At 35.7% G+C, this 19828-nt stretch overlaps 3 protein-coding genes across 3 annotated transcripts; 1 reads left to right on the top strand and 2 right to left on the bottom strand.

Moving 5' to 3' along the window:
* The first annotated feature begins 396 nt into the window (after positions 1-396).
* On the top strand, positions 397-2548 carry LOC129927216 (uncharacterized). The gene is made up of 2 exons (XM_056034805.1): positions 397-468; positions 2149-2548. The coding sequence occupies exons 1-2, from the start codon at positions 402-404 to the stop codon at positions 2406-2408; spliced, it is 327 nt and encodes a 108-aa protein (XP_055890780.1). The 5' UTR covers positions 397-401; the 3' UTR covers positions 2409-2548.
* A 5143-nt stretch (positions 2549-7691) lies between these two features.
* On the bottom strand, positions 7692-9651 carry LOC129927146 (uncharacterized). The gene is made up of 2 exons (XM_056034387.1): positions 9147-9651; positions 7692-7785 (listed from the first exon to the last, which is right to left on the bottom strand). The coding sequence occupies exons 1-2, from the start codon at positions 9524-9526 to the stop codon at positions 7692-7694; spliced, it is 474 nt and encodes a 157-aa protein (XP_055890362.1). The 5' UTR covers positions 9527-9651.
* A 5955-nt stretch (positions 9652-15606) lies between these two features.
* Positions 15607-19287, bottom strand: LOC129927189 (uncharacterized). Its single transcript, XM_056034572.1, has 3 exons — positions 18913-19287; positions 17613-17689; positions 15607-15917 (listed from the first exon to the last, which is right to left on the bottom strand). Exons 1-3 carry the CDS (start codon positions 19254-19256, stop codon positions 15658-15660), a joined length of 681 nt encoding a protein of 226 aa, XP_055890547.1. The 5' UTR covers positions 19257-19287; the 3' UTR covers positions 15607-15657.
* Positions 19288-19828: the final 541 nt, after the last annotated feature.

Below are 19828 nucleotides of genomic sequence, written 5' to 3' on the forward strand. Positions count from 1 at the left end.
ACACTAGAGACTGGAGAGACTACCTGCTGACATTCTGTTCATTTAGCTTTTCTTTTTTATAAAGCGTATGTCAACTTACTCCGTCTGTTTTTCTATCTGGTATACATTTATAAACACGTACTTTCTCACACTTCCTACGAATCGAATCAAACATTTACACATTGATCCTAACAAAACATAAATAAAAAAAAAAAAGTTAACCACTTAATAAATGAAATAGGGTTATTAATTATTTTTGCTTGATACCAAAAAGGGAAATAAATACAGTATTTAGATATATAGTTGTAAATGTGGAGTTTTTCTCCTTAGATATGCCTTCTCTCTTTTATTTATATTTTTGTTTATTTGTGTTGTTTAGCTTGTAATTGTATTTACACAAATCTTTTTTCAGATCCCTTCAGATGCCAGATATGCCTGGCCTATATAACGTCCTCAGAAATTGTCTCTTAGATCTCATGGCTATACAACGTAAGCATGAACTTTGTTTCATTCTTTAGAACAATAAGTGCGCAGTAAAGCGCTTAGCTTCCGAACCAGCTGTAATGGGTACCTGGGATTAGGTTGAAAAAAAAAAGTATAGGCGGTTGGTAGTTGTGCTGGCCACATCACACTCTCGTTAGGCCAAAGAAACAGATGTCCTTTACATCATCTGCCCTATAGACCACTAGGTCCGAAAGGGGAACTTTACTTTTGACTTTTACCCTATAACAATTACAACTTTTCACGTGCGCTCTCTTTGTGGGTGGGGACACAATTTTTTATAAAAGATGGCCGGAAAGTGGAAGGGTATTTAGAAAATGATTATAAGGATTTTCCTAGAAATTTGACAGTTTATGTATGTTTTCGAAGAAAAATAAATTGCTAGGAAAAGAAAATTTGTCAAAAATTAAAATTTGGCTACTTTCTTTCCATCATGGAAATTGTTCCTAATGAGATCAAAGAATTTTTTCTCGGCCTTAACGGAAAATTCCCGCACTTGACTCCAATGTCTCTTAGTATTCAATGAGAAGTGTTATAAACATACAATAAACTACCGCAGTTGGAGTAGTCAAATACAAAAGTTTAACGTGGATTCAACATTCCTCTTTTCTATTGTCTCACTAATATAGATAATCATGGCAGAAAGAGGGGCGGGGGTAGTACTTCCTGTCCTAAATGCGCTACTGCCAAACAAAGAAACAAAAACATTTCGCCGAATGTTTCTTTCAAGCCGTGACATTTGGCTACCTGGTCATATGCAATTGTCTGGTGAGATTTTGTTTCGATAGTCCCGGGTTAAAACATTGATGCAATCCCCCCGCTATCCTGTGGGAGGTTAGTGCTAGGATGTTATAATCCACAATTTAAAAGGAACATTGGCAGCATCCGTCTGTCCTTTTGGTCTAAATATTTGTAACCCGCGACCATTTTTAAAATAGTCCATATAATGTTTAAATTAAAGAATAAACTACTAAACATTCCTATATTATTTTTCATTCAAAAATAAAAAAGTCCAGTATGGGTATCTAACTCCATATTAACCCAACCTCCAGTTCATTATGCACTGCGCTACAGTGGCACAAAGATAACAACTCGTCCCATGAACACGTGGTTATGGGACAGTGTGCAAGTGTGTAGGGGTGTGATAATATCCCCTGTTTCCTCCTCCGAATTCTGACAACTCTCTTTCATTTTATATTTACAATTGATTTAATTTTAAATTGAAGTGAAAAAAAAGGGGGGGGGGGCACAAAATTTAATAATTAAATATCAATATGTAACAAATATATAATATATATATATAGCATATAGATATAGCTATTTTTACAAATAATATGATACTTCTAGACACAATTGTCTTTACCTCACCAAACGGCTAGTGCTACTATCACCATATCGGAGGGTGTGGCGGCGAAATAATATAGAAGATACAAGTTATCTTATCTAATACAGACTTTACTTCAAAAAAGAAAACGATTACTCCCTGTATATTATTATCAATAGCATTAACTATTTTTGTACACATATTTTGTGATTTGCCTATGAAATTTTCGGGTGGTCCCCCCTGCCCAGTCTTCACCCCTGGATCCGCCAATAATTATGGGTTGAAGAGTCAGCATTCTGGAGGATTTATGGGTAAAATAACTGGCACCTTATTGTCTATTTCAGATCACAAGGACCGCATCTGTGAGGTGGCTGACAAGGCAATAAACAATGTCCCACTGGACAGTGATGAGGAGACTATACTGCAGGACACACTCAATGAGTTAGAGACACAGGAAGAATGTGTCGTCTTATTTTATAGAACAGAATTCAGCCAGGAAGACAAGGATCTGTTTCAAAGGTTTTTGCAATTCGTAGACCTGAATGAGCGGCTGGAGTACATCACAGAAGGAATCAACACGCTCTTATGGCATGCTACGGAATGAGAGCTCCCTTGACAGAGGCACCAACTGATAGTGTTACAATTATTTCAGTTATATGTTAATGCAAGGTTTGTGTCAATAACATTCCAGTATGTCACTTTAGTCATTATTTATTATATGAATTTAAAACAATTTTGTAATGATTCTGGATGTTTTGTTTTAATATGTTAAGCTACATTTGCTGTATGCTTTTTCTTATGTACGTGTTCATAATTCCATTAGCAATTTCATAAATAAATTTTTAAAAAGCCTTTTTTAAAATTCTTCTTCGTTTTAATTCCAAGTCATTAACCTTCAATGAAAACACATTGCTTCGAAAAACTTAGATGTAGTTAATAAATAGCTTTAGATGGAAACTATTTGATTTGAATGAGGTCTTTAATTGTGTGCCTTCAATTTCACTGTTACAGACATGTACTTAATATTCTTAAAAATATATCAAACACTATTTCAATGTCAAATATATGATTATTTAACTTAAAATCTCGTTGGAAAGCACTTTGAAAGGTACACATATTGCCATGCAACTTGGCTTCGTTCATATATATATTCAAATTCATAAATAGTATTTTATTATTGGGACAATGCTATTTATCTTAAGTTAGGACAATATTAAAATATTCATAGACTGTTTGAGATCCCTCAACGTAAGAAAAATCTTTCAACTAGAACAAACTACAAAATAGAGCAGTGAGATTTATAACAAAAGAATGTTCCAGTTTGAATGGAGTGACACCATTAGTAAAATTACTAAACTTTGAGACACTTCAGAACAGAAGAATAAAAAGTAAAGTAGCTATAACACATAAAACACTATATCATAACTTACAAATAGAAAAACAAAACCTAATAAAATACTCAGAAAGACACAAGAATAGAATCATATTTCTTATTCTATATGCTAGAACAAATTCATACAAGGGCTCCTTGACTCATTTTTCCCATGTGTGATTAGAGATTGGAATGAGTTTAAGTCATTGATTAATATGCATGACTAGATTGTCACATAAAATGCGTAGGACGAAATAATCTTAGTTATTTTTGAAGTAGCGTCTGTAATAGATAATATAAGAAGATGAACTAAATCTATTCATGTACATGTCGCTCGGACATTGCAGCGTATTGACGGCCGATGACACAGCTCCGAGGGACAGGGGAACCAGGAATAAGCTCATTCCATGTATACTGTATACAATATAACATTTACAGAGTGCAACTGTCCACTAAATGAGTTCGGGCGGACGGACAGACATTCCACACAAAACTAATAGCGTCTTTTTACCTTTTTAGGGATGGAATACGCTTCATTATTTCTTCCACCCCACCCACGTTTCTCTTTGATCAAGGAGATTATTCGTTTCACCACGCCTCTTGGCCCTTCCAAGGTGCAACTTTAGTCAAACTTTACCAACGTGAGAGATATGAATTATCTCCCCATTTACTCATTTTACTATAACAAGAATTGCGCCCCTTGAACGGACGCTCTATCTCCATTCAAATTCGCTCCATTGTTTGTTGCAGACGGCCATATGTGCTATCGGATACTATTTACTTGGATCTACTATCCAGTGTCATCTGCCCACTTGGAACTTAATTGCCTATTGGCCCACCTGCCTATTTGGCTCTACTACTTGACGCTATTGGCTCTACTTGCCGACCTACTTGACAGTCACCTCGTTAACCTGTTAGATACGACGTCCCTATATAGACCACGTGTCTGTGCGAGACGTCATAGCTTCGCCAAATCTCCGCAACTCACTGGACTTATCCTGCCAACGACGCTGCCCACGGCAGATCAGCTCTGCCCGCAGCATCCTTGTGCCCACGGTAGCCTGCCACCCGCTCTACTGTGCCCACTACAGATATCAGACCTTTGGATTGAGACTTCACAAGAACTGTATCACCGGCGACCTTCTATCCGCTAGAGCGCCTGCTCCATCTGCAAGACCTCCAACCAGGAACACTGCCAGCTACCACACCAGCAGGACAACCAGCTAAGTGCAGAGGACGAAAGTGACATACTCTCTAATTAAGTGCTTAGTATGATGATACAATATTGCTAAAGAGATAGATGCAACCCCCCCCCCCTTATTTTATACTACTTTGTATATGAATGTAAATAAATATTCTTTAATTTTTCAACATTTGTATCTTTCTCCATTGTTTGTTTCGTTGCGTGTCTGCTCCCGTTTTATCTTTGATGGACCAGTGTGTGGCAATTCAAAAATAATCATCCCCTATACACCAAACAAGCCACTCAAACACGTCATACACGAGGTCCGTCATAATCTTATCTAGTACAGACGTTACTTCAAAAAATAAATAAGATTATTACGTCCTACGTATTTTATGTGTCAATCTAGTCATGCATGTTAATTAATGACTTAAACTCATTCCATTCTCTAATCACACAAGGGAAAAATGAGTCAAGGAGCACTTGTATGATTTTGTTCTAGCATATGGAATAAGAAATGTGCGTCTATTCTTGTGTCTTTCTGAGTATTTTATTAGGTTTTGTTTTTCTATTTGTAAGTTATGATATAGTGTTTTATGTGTTATAGCTACTTTACTTTTTATTCTTCTGTTCTGAAGTGTCTCAAAGTTTAGTAATTTTACTAATGGTGTCACTCCATTCAAACTGGAACATTCTTTTGTTATAAATCTCACTGCTCTATTTTGTAGTTTGTTCTAGTTGAAAGATTTTTCTTACGTTGAGGGATCTCAAACAGACGATGCATATTCTAATATTGTCCTAACTTAAATAGCATTATCCCAATAATAAAATACTATTTATGAATTTGCATATGTATATGAAGTTGCATGGCAATATGTGTACCTTTCAAAGTGCTTTCCAACGAGATTTTAAGTTAAATAATCATATATTTGACATTGAAATAGTGTTTGATGTATTTTTAATAATATTAAGTACATGTCTGTAACAGTGAAATTGAAGGCACATAATTAAAGACCTCATTCAAATCAAATAGTTTCCATCTAAAGCTTTTTATTAATTACATCTATGTTTTCGAAGTAAAGTGTTTTCATTGAAGGTTAATGACTTGAAATTAAAACGAAGAAGAATTTTAAAAAGGGAATTTTAAAATTTTATTTATGAAATTGCTAATGGAATTATCTACACGTACATAAGAAAAAGCCTACAGCAAATGTAGCTTAACATATTAAAACAAAACATCCAGAATCATTACAAAATTGTTTAAATTCATATAATAAATAATGACTAAAGTGACACAATAGAATGTTATTGACACAAACCTTGCATTAACATATAACTTAAATAATTGTAACACTATCTGTTGGTGCCTCTGTCAAGGGAGCTCTCATTCCGTAGCATGCCATAAGAGCGTGTTGATTCCTTCTGTGATGTACTCCAGCCGCTCATTCAGGTCTACGAATTGCAAAAACCTTTGAAACAGATCCTTGTCTTCCTGGCTGAATTCTGTTCTATAAAATAAGACGACACATTCTTCACGTGTCTCTAACTCATTGAGTGTGTCCTGAAGTATAGTCTCCTCATCACTGTCCAGTGGGACATTGTTTATTGCCTTGTCAGCCACCTCACAGATGCGGTCCTTGTGATCTAAAAATAGACAATAAGGTGCCAGCTATTTTACCCATAAATCCTCCAGAATGCTGACTCTTCGACCCATAATTATTGGCGGATCCAGGGGTGAAGACTGGGCAGGGGGGGTCAACCGAAAATTTAATAAGCAAATCACAAAATATGTGTAAAAAAATAGTTAATGCTAATGATAATAATATACAGGGAGTAATCGTTTTCTTTTTTGAAATAAAGTCTGTATTAGATAAGATAGGATATGTCTCCTATATTATTTCGCCGCCCTCCCCTCCGATATGGTGATAGTAGCCGTTTGGTGAGGTAAAGACAATTGTGTCTAGAAGTATCACATTAGTTGTAAAAATAGCTATATCTATATGCTATATATAAATATTAGTTACTAATTGGTATTTAATTATTACATTTTGTGGCCCCCTTTTTTTTACTTCAATTTAAAATTCAATCAATTGTAAATATAAAATGAAAAAGAGTTGTCAGAATTTGGAGGAGGAAACAGGTGATATTATCACACCCCTACACACTTGCACATTGTCCCATAACCACGTGTTGATGGGACGAGTTGCTTTCTTTGTGCCACTGTAGCGCAGTGCATAATGAACTGAAGGTTGGGTTAATATGGAGTTAGATACCCATACTGGACTTTTTTTTATTTTTGAATGAAAAATAATATAGGAATGTTTAGTAGTTTATTCTTTATTTAAACATTATATGGGCTATTTTAAAAATGGTCGCGGGTTACAAATTTTTAGACCAAAAGGACAGACGGATGCTGCCAATGTTTCTTTTAAATTGTGGATTATAACATCCTAGCACTAACCTCCCACAGGATAGCGGGGGGATTGCATCAATGTTTTAACCCGGGACTATCGAAACAATATCTCAATAGACAATTGCATATGACCAGGTAGCCAAAGGTCACGGCTTGAAAGAAACAGTCGGCGAAATGTTTTTGTTTTTTTGTTTGGCAGTAGCGCATTTAGGACAGGAAGTACTACCCCCCCCTCCCCTTTCTGCCATAATTATCTAGATCAGTGAGACAGTAGAAAGGGGAAATTTGAATCCACGTTAAACTTTTGTATTTGACTACTCCAACTGCGGTAGTTTATTGTATGTTTATAACACTTCTCATTGAATACTAAGAGACATTGCAGTCAAGTGCGGGAATTCCCGTTATAGCCGAGAATAAATTCTTTGATGTCATTAGGAACAATTTCAATGATGGAAAGAAGGTAGCCAAATTTTAATTTTAGGACAAATTTTCTTACAAAAAAAAAAAAAAATAACCGTAAAACTAGAGTGTGGCAAATAACCTAACAATTTATTTTTCTATGAAAACAAACATAGACTGTCAAATTTCTAGGAAAATCATTATAACCATTTTCTTAATACCCTTCCACTTTCCGGCCATCTTTTATCAAAAATTGTGTCCCCACCCACAAAGAGAGCGCGCGTGAAAAGTTGTAATTGTTATAGGGTAAAAGTCAAAAGTAAAGTTCCCCTTTCAGACCTTGTGGTCTATAGGGCAGATGATGTAAAGGACATCTGTTTCTTTGGCCTAACGAGGGTGTGATGTGGCCAGCACAACTACCAACCGCCTATACTTTTTTTTCCAAACTAATGCCAGGTACCCATTACAGCTGGTTTGGAAGCTAAGCGCTTTACTGAGCTCTTATTTTTTTTATAAAGAATTAAAGTTCATGCTTTCGTTGTATAGCCATGAGATCTAAGAGACAATTTCTGAGGACGTTATATAGGCCAGGCATAACTGGCATCTGAAGGGATCTGAAAAAAAGATTTGTGTAAATACAATTACAAGCTAAACAAAACAAATAAACAAAATATTAAAAAAAAGAGAGAAGCTATATCTAACAAGGAAAACTCCACATTTACAACTATATATCTAAATACTGTATTTATTTCCCTTTTTGGTATCAAGCAAAAATAATTAATAACCCTATTTCATTTACTAAGTGGTTAACTTTTTTTTTTTTTGATTTATGTTTTGTTAGGATCAATGAATAAGTGTGTAAATGTTTTATACGATTCGCACGAAGTGTGAGAAAGTACGTGTTTACAAATGTATACCAGATAGAAAGACAGACGGAGTTAGTTTTTTTTTTTGATTTATGTTTTGTTAGGATCAATGAATAAGTGTGTTAATGTTTGATTCGATTCGTAGGAAGTGTGAGAATGTACATGTTTACAAATGTATACCAGATAGAAAGACAGACGGAGTAAGTTGACATACGCTTTATAAAAAAGAAAAGCTAAATGAACAGAATGTCAGCAGGTAGTCTCTCCACTAGTTTCAAAGGCAATGAATTTTAGTTTTTTTTTTTTTTTTTTGTTTTTTTAAAGCTGGTCTCATTTCGTCTCTATTTAAAATGTAGTTTAAAAGTTGTTGGAAAATTCATAATAAATGGAAATAAACAAATAAATTACGATTTTAATTTAAATCCTTAAACAAAACAGAGACATTCCAAAGTATAATGGACTAACCCCCTCCCCCACTCATACATCCCGCCCTGACCTAATTACGATAAAGCTCAACTGCTTCGTGTATTATTTCTTCAAGTCTCACATTTAAATCCCACATTCTACATTGGCAGTGCACGTTTCTAACAACAAATATATACAATAGTCACAAAACAACTAAACAAGTTTTTCTTTCTATTTTTTCGCTTGTTTTCGTTTAAGAACATGTCTATTACTGATATATGAACAGAGATCTATACTTAATTTAGAACATAGATTTGTTTGTTTAAACCAATAACATTATATATTATTGCTGGGTCCTCCTCTCACATCTATAATTGTGGGAAGCGTGGTCGAGAGGCTAAGCGCGCTTAAGGTTCGACACCCGACTCGGGCAGAGTTGTGTTTACTGAGCGCCTAAAGGCAGCACGGAAAAACATTCTCCTAGATACCCCCTCCTCCCCACTGGTCCACAACTGAATTTGGACTAAAGCGCTCTGTGCACGCTATAAGCATGACAGTAGCGCTATATAAAAGCCATAATTTATAATTTATTTTAATGGCTAATTATATAACTAATCTAGATGATTGTAAGGTTTTTTTTTGCAAAAAATAAATATAATATATAGATAGTCTAATCGAAGTATCATTCAAAAAGAGAGACTTACCCATCTGCTCCACGAATAAAAGAAAAATCTCTGGCTGATACAACATCATGTTCTGTAAGATACCTGTGTAACGTCTTGACTCTGTATATATTATGCAAGCTGTAGCGATCAAGGGCTGCCTCGATGCAACATGCATGCAAAGAAGCCACAAAGTTGTAGATAAGTTTTAAATCTGTTGCACCGCGATTTAATCCCAGGTTCAGTGATTTGGATCTATAGTACATAAATAGGTCTTCCACGACCAGATGGAAAAGTTCCATGTCAATTAGAAATGGAGCAATCATGCCACTTTGGAGTTTATTTAGATCTGCCAAAAATCGCACAAGGTGAATAAAATGAAACATTTCTTTCCTAACGTTGTCGCTCTTCCCAAAAGTCATACAAGAAGTGACAGAAGCTAGCAACTAATTCCCCTCTTATATATAGGCTTATAGTTAGCTTTAGGCATACGGGTGGTGACATCATATATTTATCTGTATTTTTTGTTTTATCTTAGACCTTTTTTCCCCCAGATGGTATACGGGGAGTGGACATCATTCTCCTTGTGATAACACGGACTTTTACCAATGTGTGCAGCAAAGTGTCGTCCGCTTGACCAGTCGCCCCTTGAAACGTACAATTGCAACCAATCCTAACTACCACTAGAAGACAATGACCACCAGTCTCCCTCTCACCTTTGCGAGCCTAAGGTTTTGTTTTCAATTCAACTCTTTTGTAATCAGTGTCACGATTCAAAGACTCCAGGTGACTAGAGCTAGACGATAAAGATCGTTGAAATTGGTTACATTCATAGATTAAGCCTTTTCCTTTTCGCTTTTTTTTTTGTCAATATCAAAATAGAAATCTGTGATCTTCACCCTGTACCCCCCACCCCCACACCACTTCCCCGGGTTTCTTATCCATAGGCCTCACTCTTGGCTTCAGGCTGAATCTTACAATGTGTCACCAGGTCAAGTTTGTGGTTTGGCTAAAGCCATTGTTTAAACGAAGATGTACCCAGATTCTCAAAACCAAATAGCGAGAAAAGCGATTTAATGACCAATACGTGACATTTCGAACAAGACAGTATAACACTACACACACGACATTTCGAACAAGACAGTATAACACTACACACACGACATTTTGAACAAGACAGTATAACACTACACACACGACTTTTCCAACAAGACAGTATAACACTATACACATGACTTTTCCAACAAGACAGTATAACACTATACACATGACTTTTCCAACAAGACAGTATAACACTATACACATGACTTTTCCAACAAGACAGTATAACACTATACACATGACTTTTCCAACAAGACAGTAGAACACTATACACATGACTTTTCCAACAAGACAGTATAACACTATACACATGACTTTTCCAACAAGACAGTATAACACTATACACATGACTTTTCCAACAAGACAGTATAACACTATACACATGACTTTTCCAACAAGACAGTAGAACACTATACACATGACTTTTCCAACAAGACAGTAGAACACTATACACATGACTTTTCCAACAAGACAGTATAACACTATACACATGACTTTTCCAACAAGACAGTATAACACTATACACATGACTTTTCCAACAAGACAGTATAACACTATACACATGACTTTTCCAACAAGACAGTATAACACTATACACATGACTTTTCCAACAAGACAGTATAACACTATACACATGACTTTTCAAACAAGACAGTATAACACTACAAAAGCTACAATTGTAATGCACGACTGTAGAGCTAGACATATTATTTGAAATCTATTAAACATTTTGATCCTAAATAAAAAGAGGTTACTTTTTAATATTTTGAGATTTACGATTGAAGTAGAAGTTAAATAAATGATCTATCTCTAATAATCTATCTCTAATCTCTAATGATCGATCTCTAATTATCTATCTCTAATGATCTATCTCTAATCTCTAATGATCTATCTCTAATGATCTATCTCTAATGATCTATCTCTAATGATCTATCTCTAATGATCTATCTCTAATGATCTAGCCCTAACCCCCAACTTTATTTCTTTTTTTTTTTCTGTTTTCTAATTTTTCTCAATCTATTATTTAAAAAAAAGACTCCATATTATTAACAAATGGAGTTTGTGTTTTCACATAAACTTGGACGTAACCCCAAGGGTCACCTGTCATGATCTATGTGGTAGATTAAAAAGTTATACTATTTTCAGCATGAATACCGCAAGCTGTGAAGTACAAACATTCAACAACCAAAATCCTCTCTCACTTCATACAAAACAGAAGTGTGCGGGGCAATGTGTGTGGGGCATAGTGTGCGGGGCAAAGGTGTTGTTTACGTGAATGTTTTGATCAGCCAGATGACTTTGTAATTGTTAGAATTGCCTTGTTAATATCCCTGAATACTTAGAAAACAAATAATTGTGAAAATATGGTCCAGTGTCAGCCTGGCCTGTGGGATTGGATTGAATGAAAACCTAATTGATGGATGACTTGAGGACAGGGAGAGAGGGTGTTGTTAAGGAGAAAGGTATTTTATATTGTGGGTGCGGTACTTATTATTGTTAATTAAATATTTCCAGTATGAAGGATAGAACTAATTTTTTTTTGACGCTGTAATTTCAAAGTTTAAATGGTAAACGCGGATGTTTGTTAATCCCAGATGGTTGGGGTTTAAACACGACCCGGACTAATTAAAGACCAGGTTATAACGTCTATCTTCGAATGAAATATGAGATTATAGAGAAAAAATTAGCATTTCATTTGATAAGTCAAATTTGAATGTGGTTCCTTTTTTGAAAAAAAAAATGATTATAATTCTATATATAGAGCCGCGGTGGCTGATGAACCGCGAGGGGGGGAAGGTGTCCCGGGTTTGAATTCTGTTGTTTTACATTTCGTGATTTTGAGGACGCCTCTGTGTTCACCCAGCTCTAATGGGTATCTAACATTATTTGGGTAAGTGTACATCGTTTGGTCGTTGAGCAGGCCACGAGACAGCCGTCAAAAAAAAAAAAAGGATGTCTTTTACATCATCTGTCCCATCTATCGTGCGAAGCGTGGTCGAGAGACCAAGTGCGCTTGAACTTGGCTTGGCAACCTAGAAGGGAGCTCGAGGTTCGACACCCGACTCCGACAGAGTTGTGTTGACTGAGCGCCAAAGGCCAACTCCTACCCCCTCCCCCCCCCCAAATGGTCCACAAATGAGATTGAACCAAAAGCGCTCTGATCATGAAAGTAGCGCTATATAAAAGCTATAATAATAATAATAATAATCGCTAGGCCTGAAAGGGAAACGTTATTTTTGTCTAATTCTAGGCCTACATATAGGTCTGAGTAATTTGTTACTATGGTGCCCTGTATAAGTTTGACCATTGAGGTGCAAAACATACCATAGCCCAGGTGTGTAGAATTATTGTTTTTATACAATTTCTTATGACATAAAGCTTCTGTGTTCATATTTCTTTGTTTTGAGCAAAAATTATTATTTGATAGTTTTCGTGCGTCACATTTGGGCAGTGGACATTTCTGTTCTCCTCCCACTATGTCCCCACACGAGCTTAAGTTTTTAAGTTAAAACAAATGATTGGTCCTTTAATTCAATAAACAAATATCCCCATTTATATTAATTAAGCCAGAGGCGACTCTTGGACATGTGATGGGCAAAGTTTAGGAAAGAATTCAAAGTGAGAGACATTGACATGGATAAGACTGCTTGTGATATCGCATAAGAGATTAACTCTTAAGGAGTGCTGGTGGCTCCATGCGGCCTACCAGAAGTATCGCACTAATCTATTTACTGCTTTATCCTAATCTAGTGGCTCCTAGCTTCAAACATTAATCTACAAGGTAGAATCCTATTGACTTGTTTTGTTTTACATGTTTCGAATGTTCATTCAGAGTTGATAATTAATGCATACTAGCCCAAACCCGTCACAGGACGGCGGAAGTTAGCGGCGGCAGAGTTTAAACCCGAGACCATTGAGATTATCAAGACAACAGTCCAGAGCGCATAACCACACGACCTTTCAGCCAGACTTTACCCACGTGTCTGTGCGAGACATCATAGCTTCTCCAAATCTATGCAACTCACTGGACTTATCCTGCTAACGACGCTGCCCACGGCAGATCAGCTCTGCCCGCAGCATCTTTGTGCCCACGGTAGCCGGCCACCCGCCCTACTGTGTCCACTACAGATATCAGAACTTTGGATTGAGACTCCACAAGAACTGTATCACCGGCGACCCTCTAGAACGCCACCTCCAGCTGGAAGACCTCCTGCCAGGAACACTGCCAGCTACCACACCAGCAGGACAACCAGTTAAGTGCAGAAGACGAAAGTGACATACTCTCTAATTAAGTGCTTAGTATGATGATACAATATTGCTAACGAGATAGATGCAAATCCCCCCCCCCTTTATTTTATTCTACTTTGTATATTTATGTAAATAATTATTCTTTAATTTTTCAACATTTGTATCCTTCTCCATTGTTTGTCTCGTTGCGTGTCTGCTCCCGATTTATCTCTGGTGGACCAGTGTGTGGCAATTAAAAAAAAATCATTCCCTATACACCAAACAAGCCACTCAAACACGTCATACACGAGGCCCGTCACAATCTTATCTATTACAGACGTTACTTCAAAAATAAATAAGATTATTACATACTACGCATTTTATGTGTCAATCTAGTCATGCATGTAAATCAATGACTTAAACTCATTCCATTCTCTAATCAAACAAGGGAAAAATTAATCAAGGAGCCCTTGTATGAATTTGTTCTAGCATATGGCTTGGATTTTGTGTGTTGCCCGTTTGATACTATTTCATTTTTCTAAACTCGAGTCTGAATACATCCAAGGGACACAACAATTAAATATATTTAATAAAACTTGTGAAGACTTCAACTGATGTTTATTTACAGATGTGGATGATGGCCTTGTCTATCTATCCGTTGTTTTAATTTGCAGTCTAATTAGTATATATCTTTATACAATATATATTATTTTCCTATCATGTACCCTTATTCTGCAACGTCATTCGTCTGGCTACGTCACGACTTTTATCGTCGCTAAAAACAATGCACAATATTGTGCTATGATTGGAGTCGAGCTTTTTACAAATTTAAAACGATTCCAAGAGATAATCATTTAATGGTAACCTGTATTTCTTGATCGCAAAAACTAATCAAAACAAATTTCAACCAGAAATTACAATACAATTGTAATTAGACCGAAAAAAAAACAAAAACATGTTGTTTTTTTAGCAACCCTAGAAAGGTAAAAAGACGCTATTACTTTTGTGTGGAATGTCTGCCCGTCCTTCACAACTGTACTACAGTACAGTGGCATTCTGTAAATGTTATATAGTATACATGGAATGTGCTTATTCCAGGTTCCCTTTTGTCATCGGCCGCCAATACGCTGCAATGTCCGAGCGACATGTACATGAATAGATTTAGTTCATCTTCTTATCTTATCTATTACAGACGTTACTTCAAAAATAAATAAGATTATTACGTCCTACGCATTTAATGTGTCAATCTAGTCATGCATGTTAATCAATGACTTAAACTCATTCCAATCTCTAATCGCACTAGGGAAAAATGAGTCAAGGAGCCCTTGTATGAATTTGGTCTAGCATATGGAATAAGAAATGTGCGTCTATTCTTGTGTCTTTCTGAGTATTTTATTAGGTTTTGTTTTTCTATTTGTAAGTTATGATATAGTGTTTTATGTGTTATAGCTACTTTACTTTTTATTCTTCTGTTCTGAAGTGTCTCAAAGTTTAGTAATTTTACTAATGGTGTCACTCCATTCAAACTGGAACATTCTTTTGTTATAAATCTCACTGCTCTATTTTGTAGTTTGTTCTAGTTGAAAGATTTTTCTTACGTTGAGGGATCTCAAACAGACGATGCATATTCTAATATTGTCCTAACTTAAATAGCATTATCCCAATAATAAAATACTATTTATGAATTTGCATATGTATATGAAGTTGCATGGCAATATGTGTACCTTTCAAAGTGCTTTCCAACGAGATTTTAAGTTAAATAATCATATATTTGACATTGAAATAGTGTTTGATGTATTTTTAATAATATTAAGTACATGTCTGTAACAGTGAAATTGAAGGCACATAATTAAAGACCTCATTCAAATCAAATAGTTTCCATCTGAAGCTTTTTATTAATTACATCTATGTTTTCGAAGTAAAGTGTTTTCATTGAAGGTTAATGACTTGAAATTAAAACGAAGAAGAATTTTAAAAAGGGAATTTTAAAATTTTATTTATGAAATTGCTAATGGAATTCTGTACACGTACATAAGAAAAAGCATACAGCAAATGTAGCTTAACATATTAAAACAAAACATCCAGAATCATTACAAAATTGTTTAAATTCATATAATAAATAATGACTAAATTGACATACTAGAATGTTATTGACACAAACTGCATTAACATATAACTGAAATAATTGTAACACTATCTGTTGGTGCCTCTGTCAAGGGAGCTCTCATTCCGTAGCATGCCATAAGAGCGTGTTGATTCCTTCTGTGATGTACTCCAGCCGCTCATTCAGGTCCACGAATTGCAAAAACCTTTGAAACAGATCCTTGTCTTCCTGGCTGAATTCTGTTCTATAAAATAAGACGACACATTCTTCACGAGTCTCTAACTCATTGAGTGTGTCCTGAAGTATAGTCTCCTCATCACTGTCCAGTGGGACATTGTTTATTGCCTTGTCAGCCACCTCACAGATGCGGTCCTTGTGATCTAAAAATAGACAATAAGGTGCCAGTTATTTTACCCATAAATCCTCCAGAATGCTGACTCTTCGACCCATAATTATTGGCGGATCCAGGGGTGAAAGCTGGGCAGGGGGGATCACCCGAAAATTTAATAAGCAAATCACAAAATATGTGTACAAAAATAGTTAATGCTATTGATAATAATATACAGGGAGTAATCGTTTTCTTTTTTGAAATAAAGTCTGTATTAGATAAGATAAGATGTATCTTCTATATTATTTCGCAGCCCTCCCCTCCGATATGGTGATAGTAGCACTAGCGTTTTGTGAGGTAAAGACAATTGTGTCTAGAAGTATCACATCAGTTTTAAAAATAGCTATATCTATATGCTACATATACATATTAGTTACTTATTGGTATTTAATTATTACATTTTGTGGCCCCCTTTTTTCACTTCAATTTAAAATTCAATCAATTGTAAATATGAAAAAGAGTTGTCAGAATTTGGAGGAGGAAACAGGGGATATTATCACACCCCTACACACTTGCACACTGTCCCATAACCACGTGTTCATGGGACGCGTTGCTATCTTTGTGCCACTGTAGCGCAGTGCATAATGAACTGAAGGTTGGGTTAATATGGAGTTAGATACCCATACTGGACTTTTTTTTATTTTTGAATGAAAAATAATATAGGAATGTTTAGTAGTTTATTCTTTATTGAAACATTATATGGACTATTTTAAAAATGGTCGCGGGTTACACATTTTTAGACTAAAAGGGCAGACGGATGATCCCAATGTTCCTTTTAAATCGGGGATTATAACATCCTAGCACTAACCTCCCACAGGATAGAGGGGGGATTGCCGGCATTATCGAAACAAAATATCACCATACAATTGCATATGGCTAGGTAGCCAAAGGTCACGGCTTGAAAGAAACATTTGACGAAATGTTTTTGTTTCTTTGTTTGGCAGTAGCGCATTTAGGACAGGAAGTACTACCTCCCCCCTCCCCTTTCTGCCATAATTATCTAGATTAGTGAGGCAGTAGAAAGGGGAAATTTGAATCCAAGTTAAACTTTTGTATAAGACTACTCCAACTGCGGTAGTTTATTGTATGTCTATAACACTTCTCATTGAATACTAAGAGACATTGGAGTCAAGTGCGGGAATTCCCGTTAAAGCCGAGAAAAAAATTCTTTGATGTCATTAGTAACAATTTCAATGATGGAAAGAAGGTATCCAAATTTTAATTTTGGACAAATTTTCTTACAAAAAAAAAAAATAACCGTAAAAATAGAGTGTGGCAAATAACCTAGCAATTTATTTTTCTTTGAAAACAAAGCATAGACTGTCAAATTTCTAGGAAAATCATTATAACCATTTTCTAAATACCCTTCCACTTTCCGGCCATCTTTTATCAAAAATTGTGTCCCCACCCACAAAGAGAGCGCAAGTGAAAAGTTGTAATGGTTATAGGGTAAAAGTCAAAAGTAAAGTTCCCCTTTCAGACCTTGTGGTCTATAGGGCAGATGATGTAAAGATCATCTGTTTCTTTGGCCTAACGAGGGTGTGATGTGGCCAGCACAACTACCAACCGCCTTTACTTTTTTTACCAACCTAATGCCAGGTAGCCATTACAGCTGGTTCGTAAGCTAAGCGCTTTACTGCGCTCTTATTGTTCTAAACCTAAAGAATAAAACAAAGTTCATACTTACGTTGTATAGCCATGAGATCTAAGAGACAATTTCTGAGGACATTATATAGGCCAGGCATAACTGGCATCTGAAGGGATCTGAAAAAAAGATTTGTGTAAATACAATTGCAAGTTAAACAAAACAAATAAACAAAATATTAAAAAAAGAGAGAAGCTATATCTAACAAGGAAAACTCCACATTTACAACTATATATCTAAATACTGTATTTATTTCCCTTTTTGGTATCAAGCAAAAATAATTAATAACCCGATTTCATTTACTAAGTGGTTAACTTTTTTTTTTTATTGATTTATGTTTTGTTAGGATCAATGAATAAGTGTGTAAATGTTTGATTCGATTCGTAGGAAGTGTGAGAAATTACGTGTTTTCAAATGTATACCAGATATAAAAACAGACGGAGTAAGTTGACATACGCTTTATAAAAAAGAAAAGCTACATGAACAGAATGTCAGCAGGTAGTCTCTCCACTAGTTTCAAAGGCAATGAATTTTAGTGTTTGTTTTTTTTTTTAAAGCTGGTCTCATTTCATCTCTATTTAAAATGTAGTTTAAAAGTTGTTGGAAAATTCATAATAAATGGAAATAAACAAATAAATTACGATTTTAATTTAAATTCTTAAACAAAACAGAGACATTCCAAAGTATAATGAACTAACCCCCCCCCCACACACACACATCCCGCCCTGACCTAATTACGATAAAGCTCAACTGCTTCGTGTATTTTTTTTTTAAGTCTCACATTTAAATCCCACATTCTACATTGGCAGTGCACGTTTCTAACAAAAAAAACAACAATAGACACAAAACAACTAAACAAGTTTTTTTTTCTATTATGTCGTTTGTTTCCGTTTAAGAACATGTCAATTACTGATATATGAACAGAGATCTATACTTGATTTAGAACATAGATTTGTTTGTTTAAACCAATACGATTATATATTATTGCTGTGCAATTCACCTACACCTATAATTGTGGGAAGCGTGGTCGAGAGGCTAAGTACGCTTAAGGTTCGACACCCGACTCGGGCAGAGTTGTGTTTACTGAGCGCCTAAAGGCAGCACGGAAAAACATTCTCCTAGATACCCCCTCCTCCCCACTGATCCACAACTGAATTTGGACTAAAACGCTCTGTGCACGCTATAAGCATGACAGTAGCGCTATATAAAAGCCATAATTTATAATTTATTTTAATTGCTAATTATATAACTAATCTAGATGATTGTAAGGTTATTTTTTGCAAAAAATAAATATAATATATAGATAGTCTAATCGAACTATCATTAAAAAAGAGAGACTTACCCATCTGCTCCACGAATAAAAGAAAAATCTCTGGCTGATACAACATCATGTTCTGTAAGATACCTGTGTAACGTCTTGACTCTGTATATATTATGCAAGCTGTAGCGATCAAGGGCTGCCTCGATGCAACATGCATGCAAAGAAGCCACAAAGTTGTAGATAAGTTTTAAATCCGTTGCACCGCGATTTAATCCCAGGTTCAGTGATTTGGATCTATAGTACATAAATAGGTCTTCCACGACCAGATGGAAAAGTTCCATGTCAATTAAAAATGGAGCAATCATGCCACTTTGGAGTTTATTTAGATCTGCCAAAAATCGCACAAGGTGAATAAAATGAAACATTTCTTTCCTAACGTTGTATCTCTTGCCAAAAGTCATACAAGAAGTGACAGAAGCTAGCAACTAATTCCCCTCTTATATATAGGCTTATAGTTATCTTTAGGCATACGGGTGGTGACATCATATATTTATCTGTATTTTTTGGTTTTATCTTAGACCTTTTTTCCCCCAGATGGTATACGGGGAGTGGACATCATTCTCCTTGTGATAACACGGACTTTTACCAATGTGTGCAGCAAAGTGTCGTCCGCTTGACCAGTCGCCCCTTGAAACATACAATGCAACCAATCCTAACGACCACTAGAAGACAATGACCACCAGTCTCCCTCTCACCTTTGCGAGCCTAAGGTTTTGTTTTCAATTCAACTCTTTTGTAATCAATGTCACGATTCAAAGACTCCAGGTGACTAGAGCTAGACGATAAGGATCGTTGAAATTGGTTACATTCATAGATTAAGCCTTTTCCTTTTCGCTTTTTTTTTGTCAATATAAAAATAGAAATCTATGATATGTACTTCACCCTGTACCCCCCCCCCACCCCCACACCACTTCCCCGGGTTACTTATCCATAGGCC

The sequence above is a fragment of the Biomphalaria glabrata genome, chromosome 7 (genome assembly GCF_947242115.1).
Source record: "Biomphalaria glabrata chromosome 7, xgBioGlab47.1, whole genome shotgun sequence".
Classification (NCBI taxonomy): Eukaryota; Metazoa; Mollusca; class Gastropoda; family Planorbidae; genus Biomphalaria; species Biomphalaria glabrata.

Bases quoted from the DNA above. Each gene is read 5' to 3' on its own strand.
- LOC129927216 (XM_056034805.1), top strand. From the start codon at position 402: ATGCCAGATATGCCTGGCCTATATAACGTCCTCAGAAATTGTCTCTTA. The intron at 469-2,148 runs GTAAGCATGAAC...TGTCTATTTCAG, and splicing joins AGATCTCATGGCTATACAAC to ATCACAAGGACCGCATCTGT.
- LOC129927146 (XM_056034387.1), bottom strand. From the start codon at position 9,526: ATGACTTTTGGGAAGAGCGACAACGTTAGGAAAGAAATGTTTCATTTT. The intron at 7,786-9,146 runs GTAAGTCTCTCT...TCTTTTTTTCAG, and splicing joins TTTATTCGTGGAGCAGATGG to ATCCCTTCAGATGCCAGTTA.
- LOC129927189 (XM_056034572.1), bottom strand. From the start codon at position 19,256: ATGTTTCATTTTATTCACCTTGTGCGATTTTTGGCAGATCTAAATAAA. The intron at 17,690-18,912 runs GTAAGTCTCTCT...TCTTTTTTTCAG, and splicing joins TTTATTCGTGGAGCAGATGG to ATCCCTTCAGATGCCAGTTA. The intron at 15,918-17,612 runs GTAAGTATGAAC...GTCTATTTTTAG, and splicing joins AGATCTCATGGCTATACAAC to ATCACAAGGACCGCATCTGT.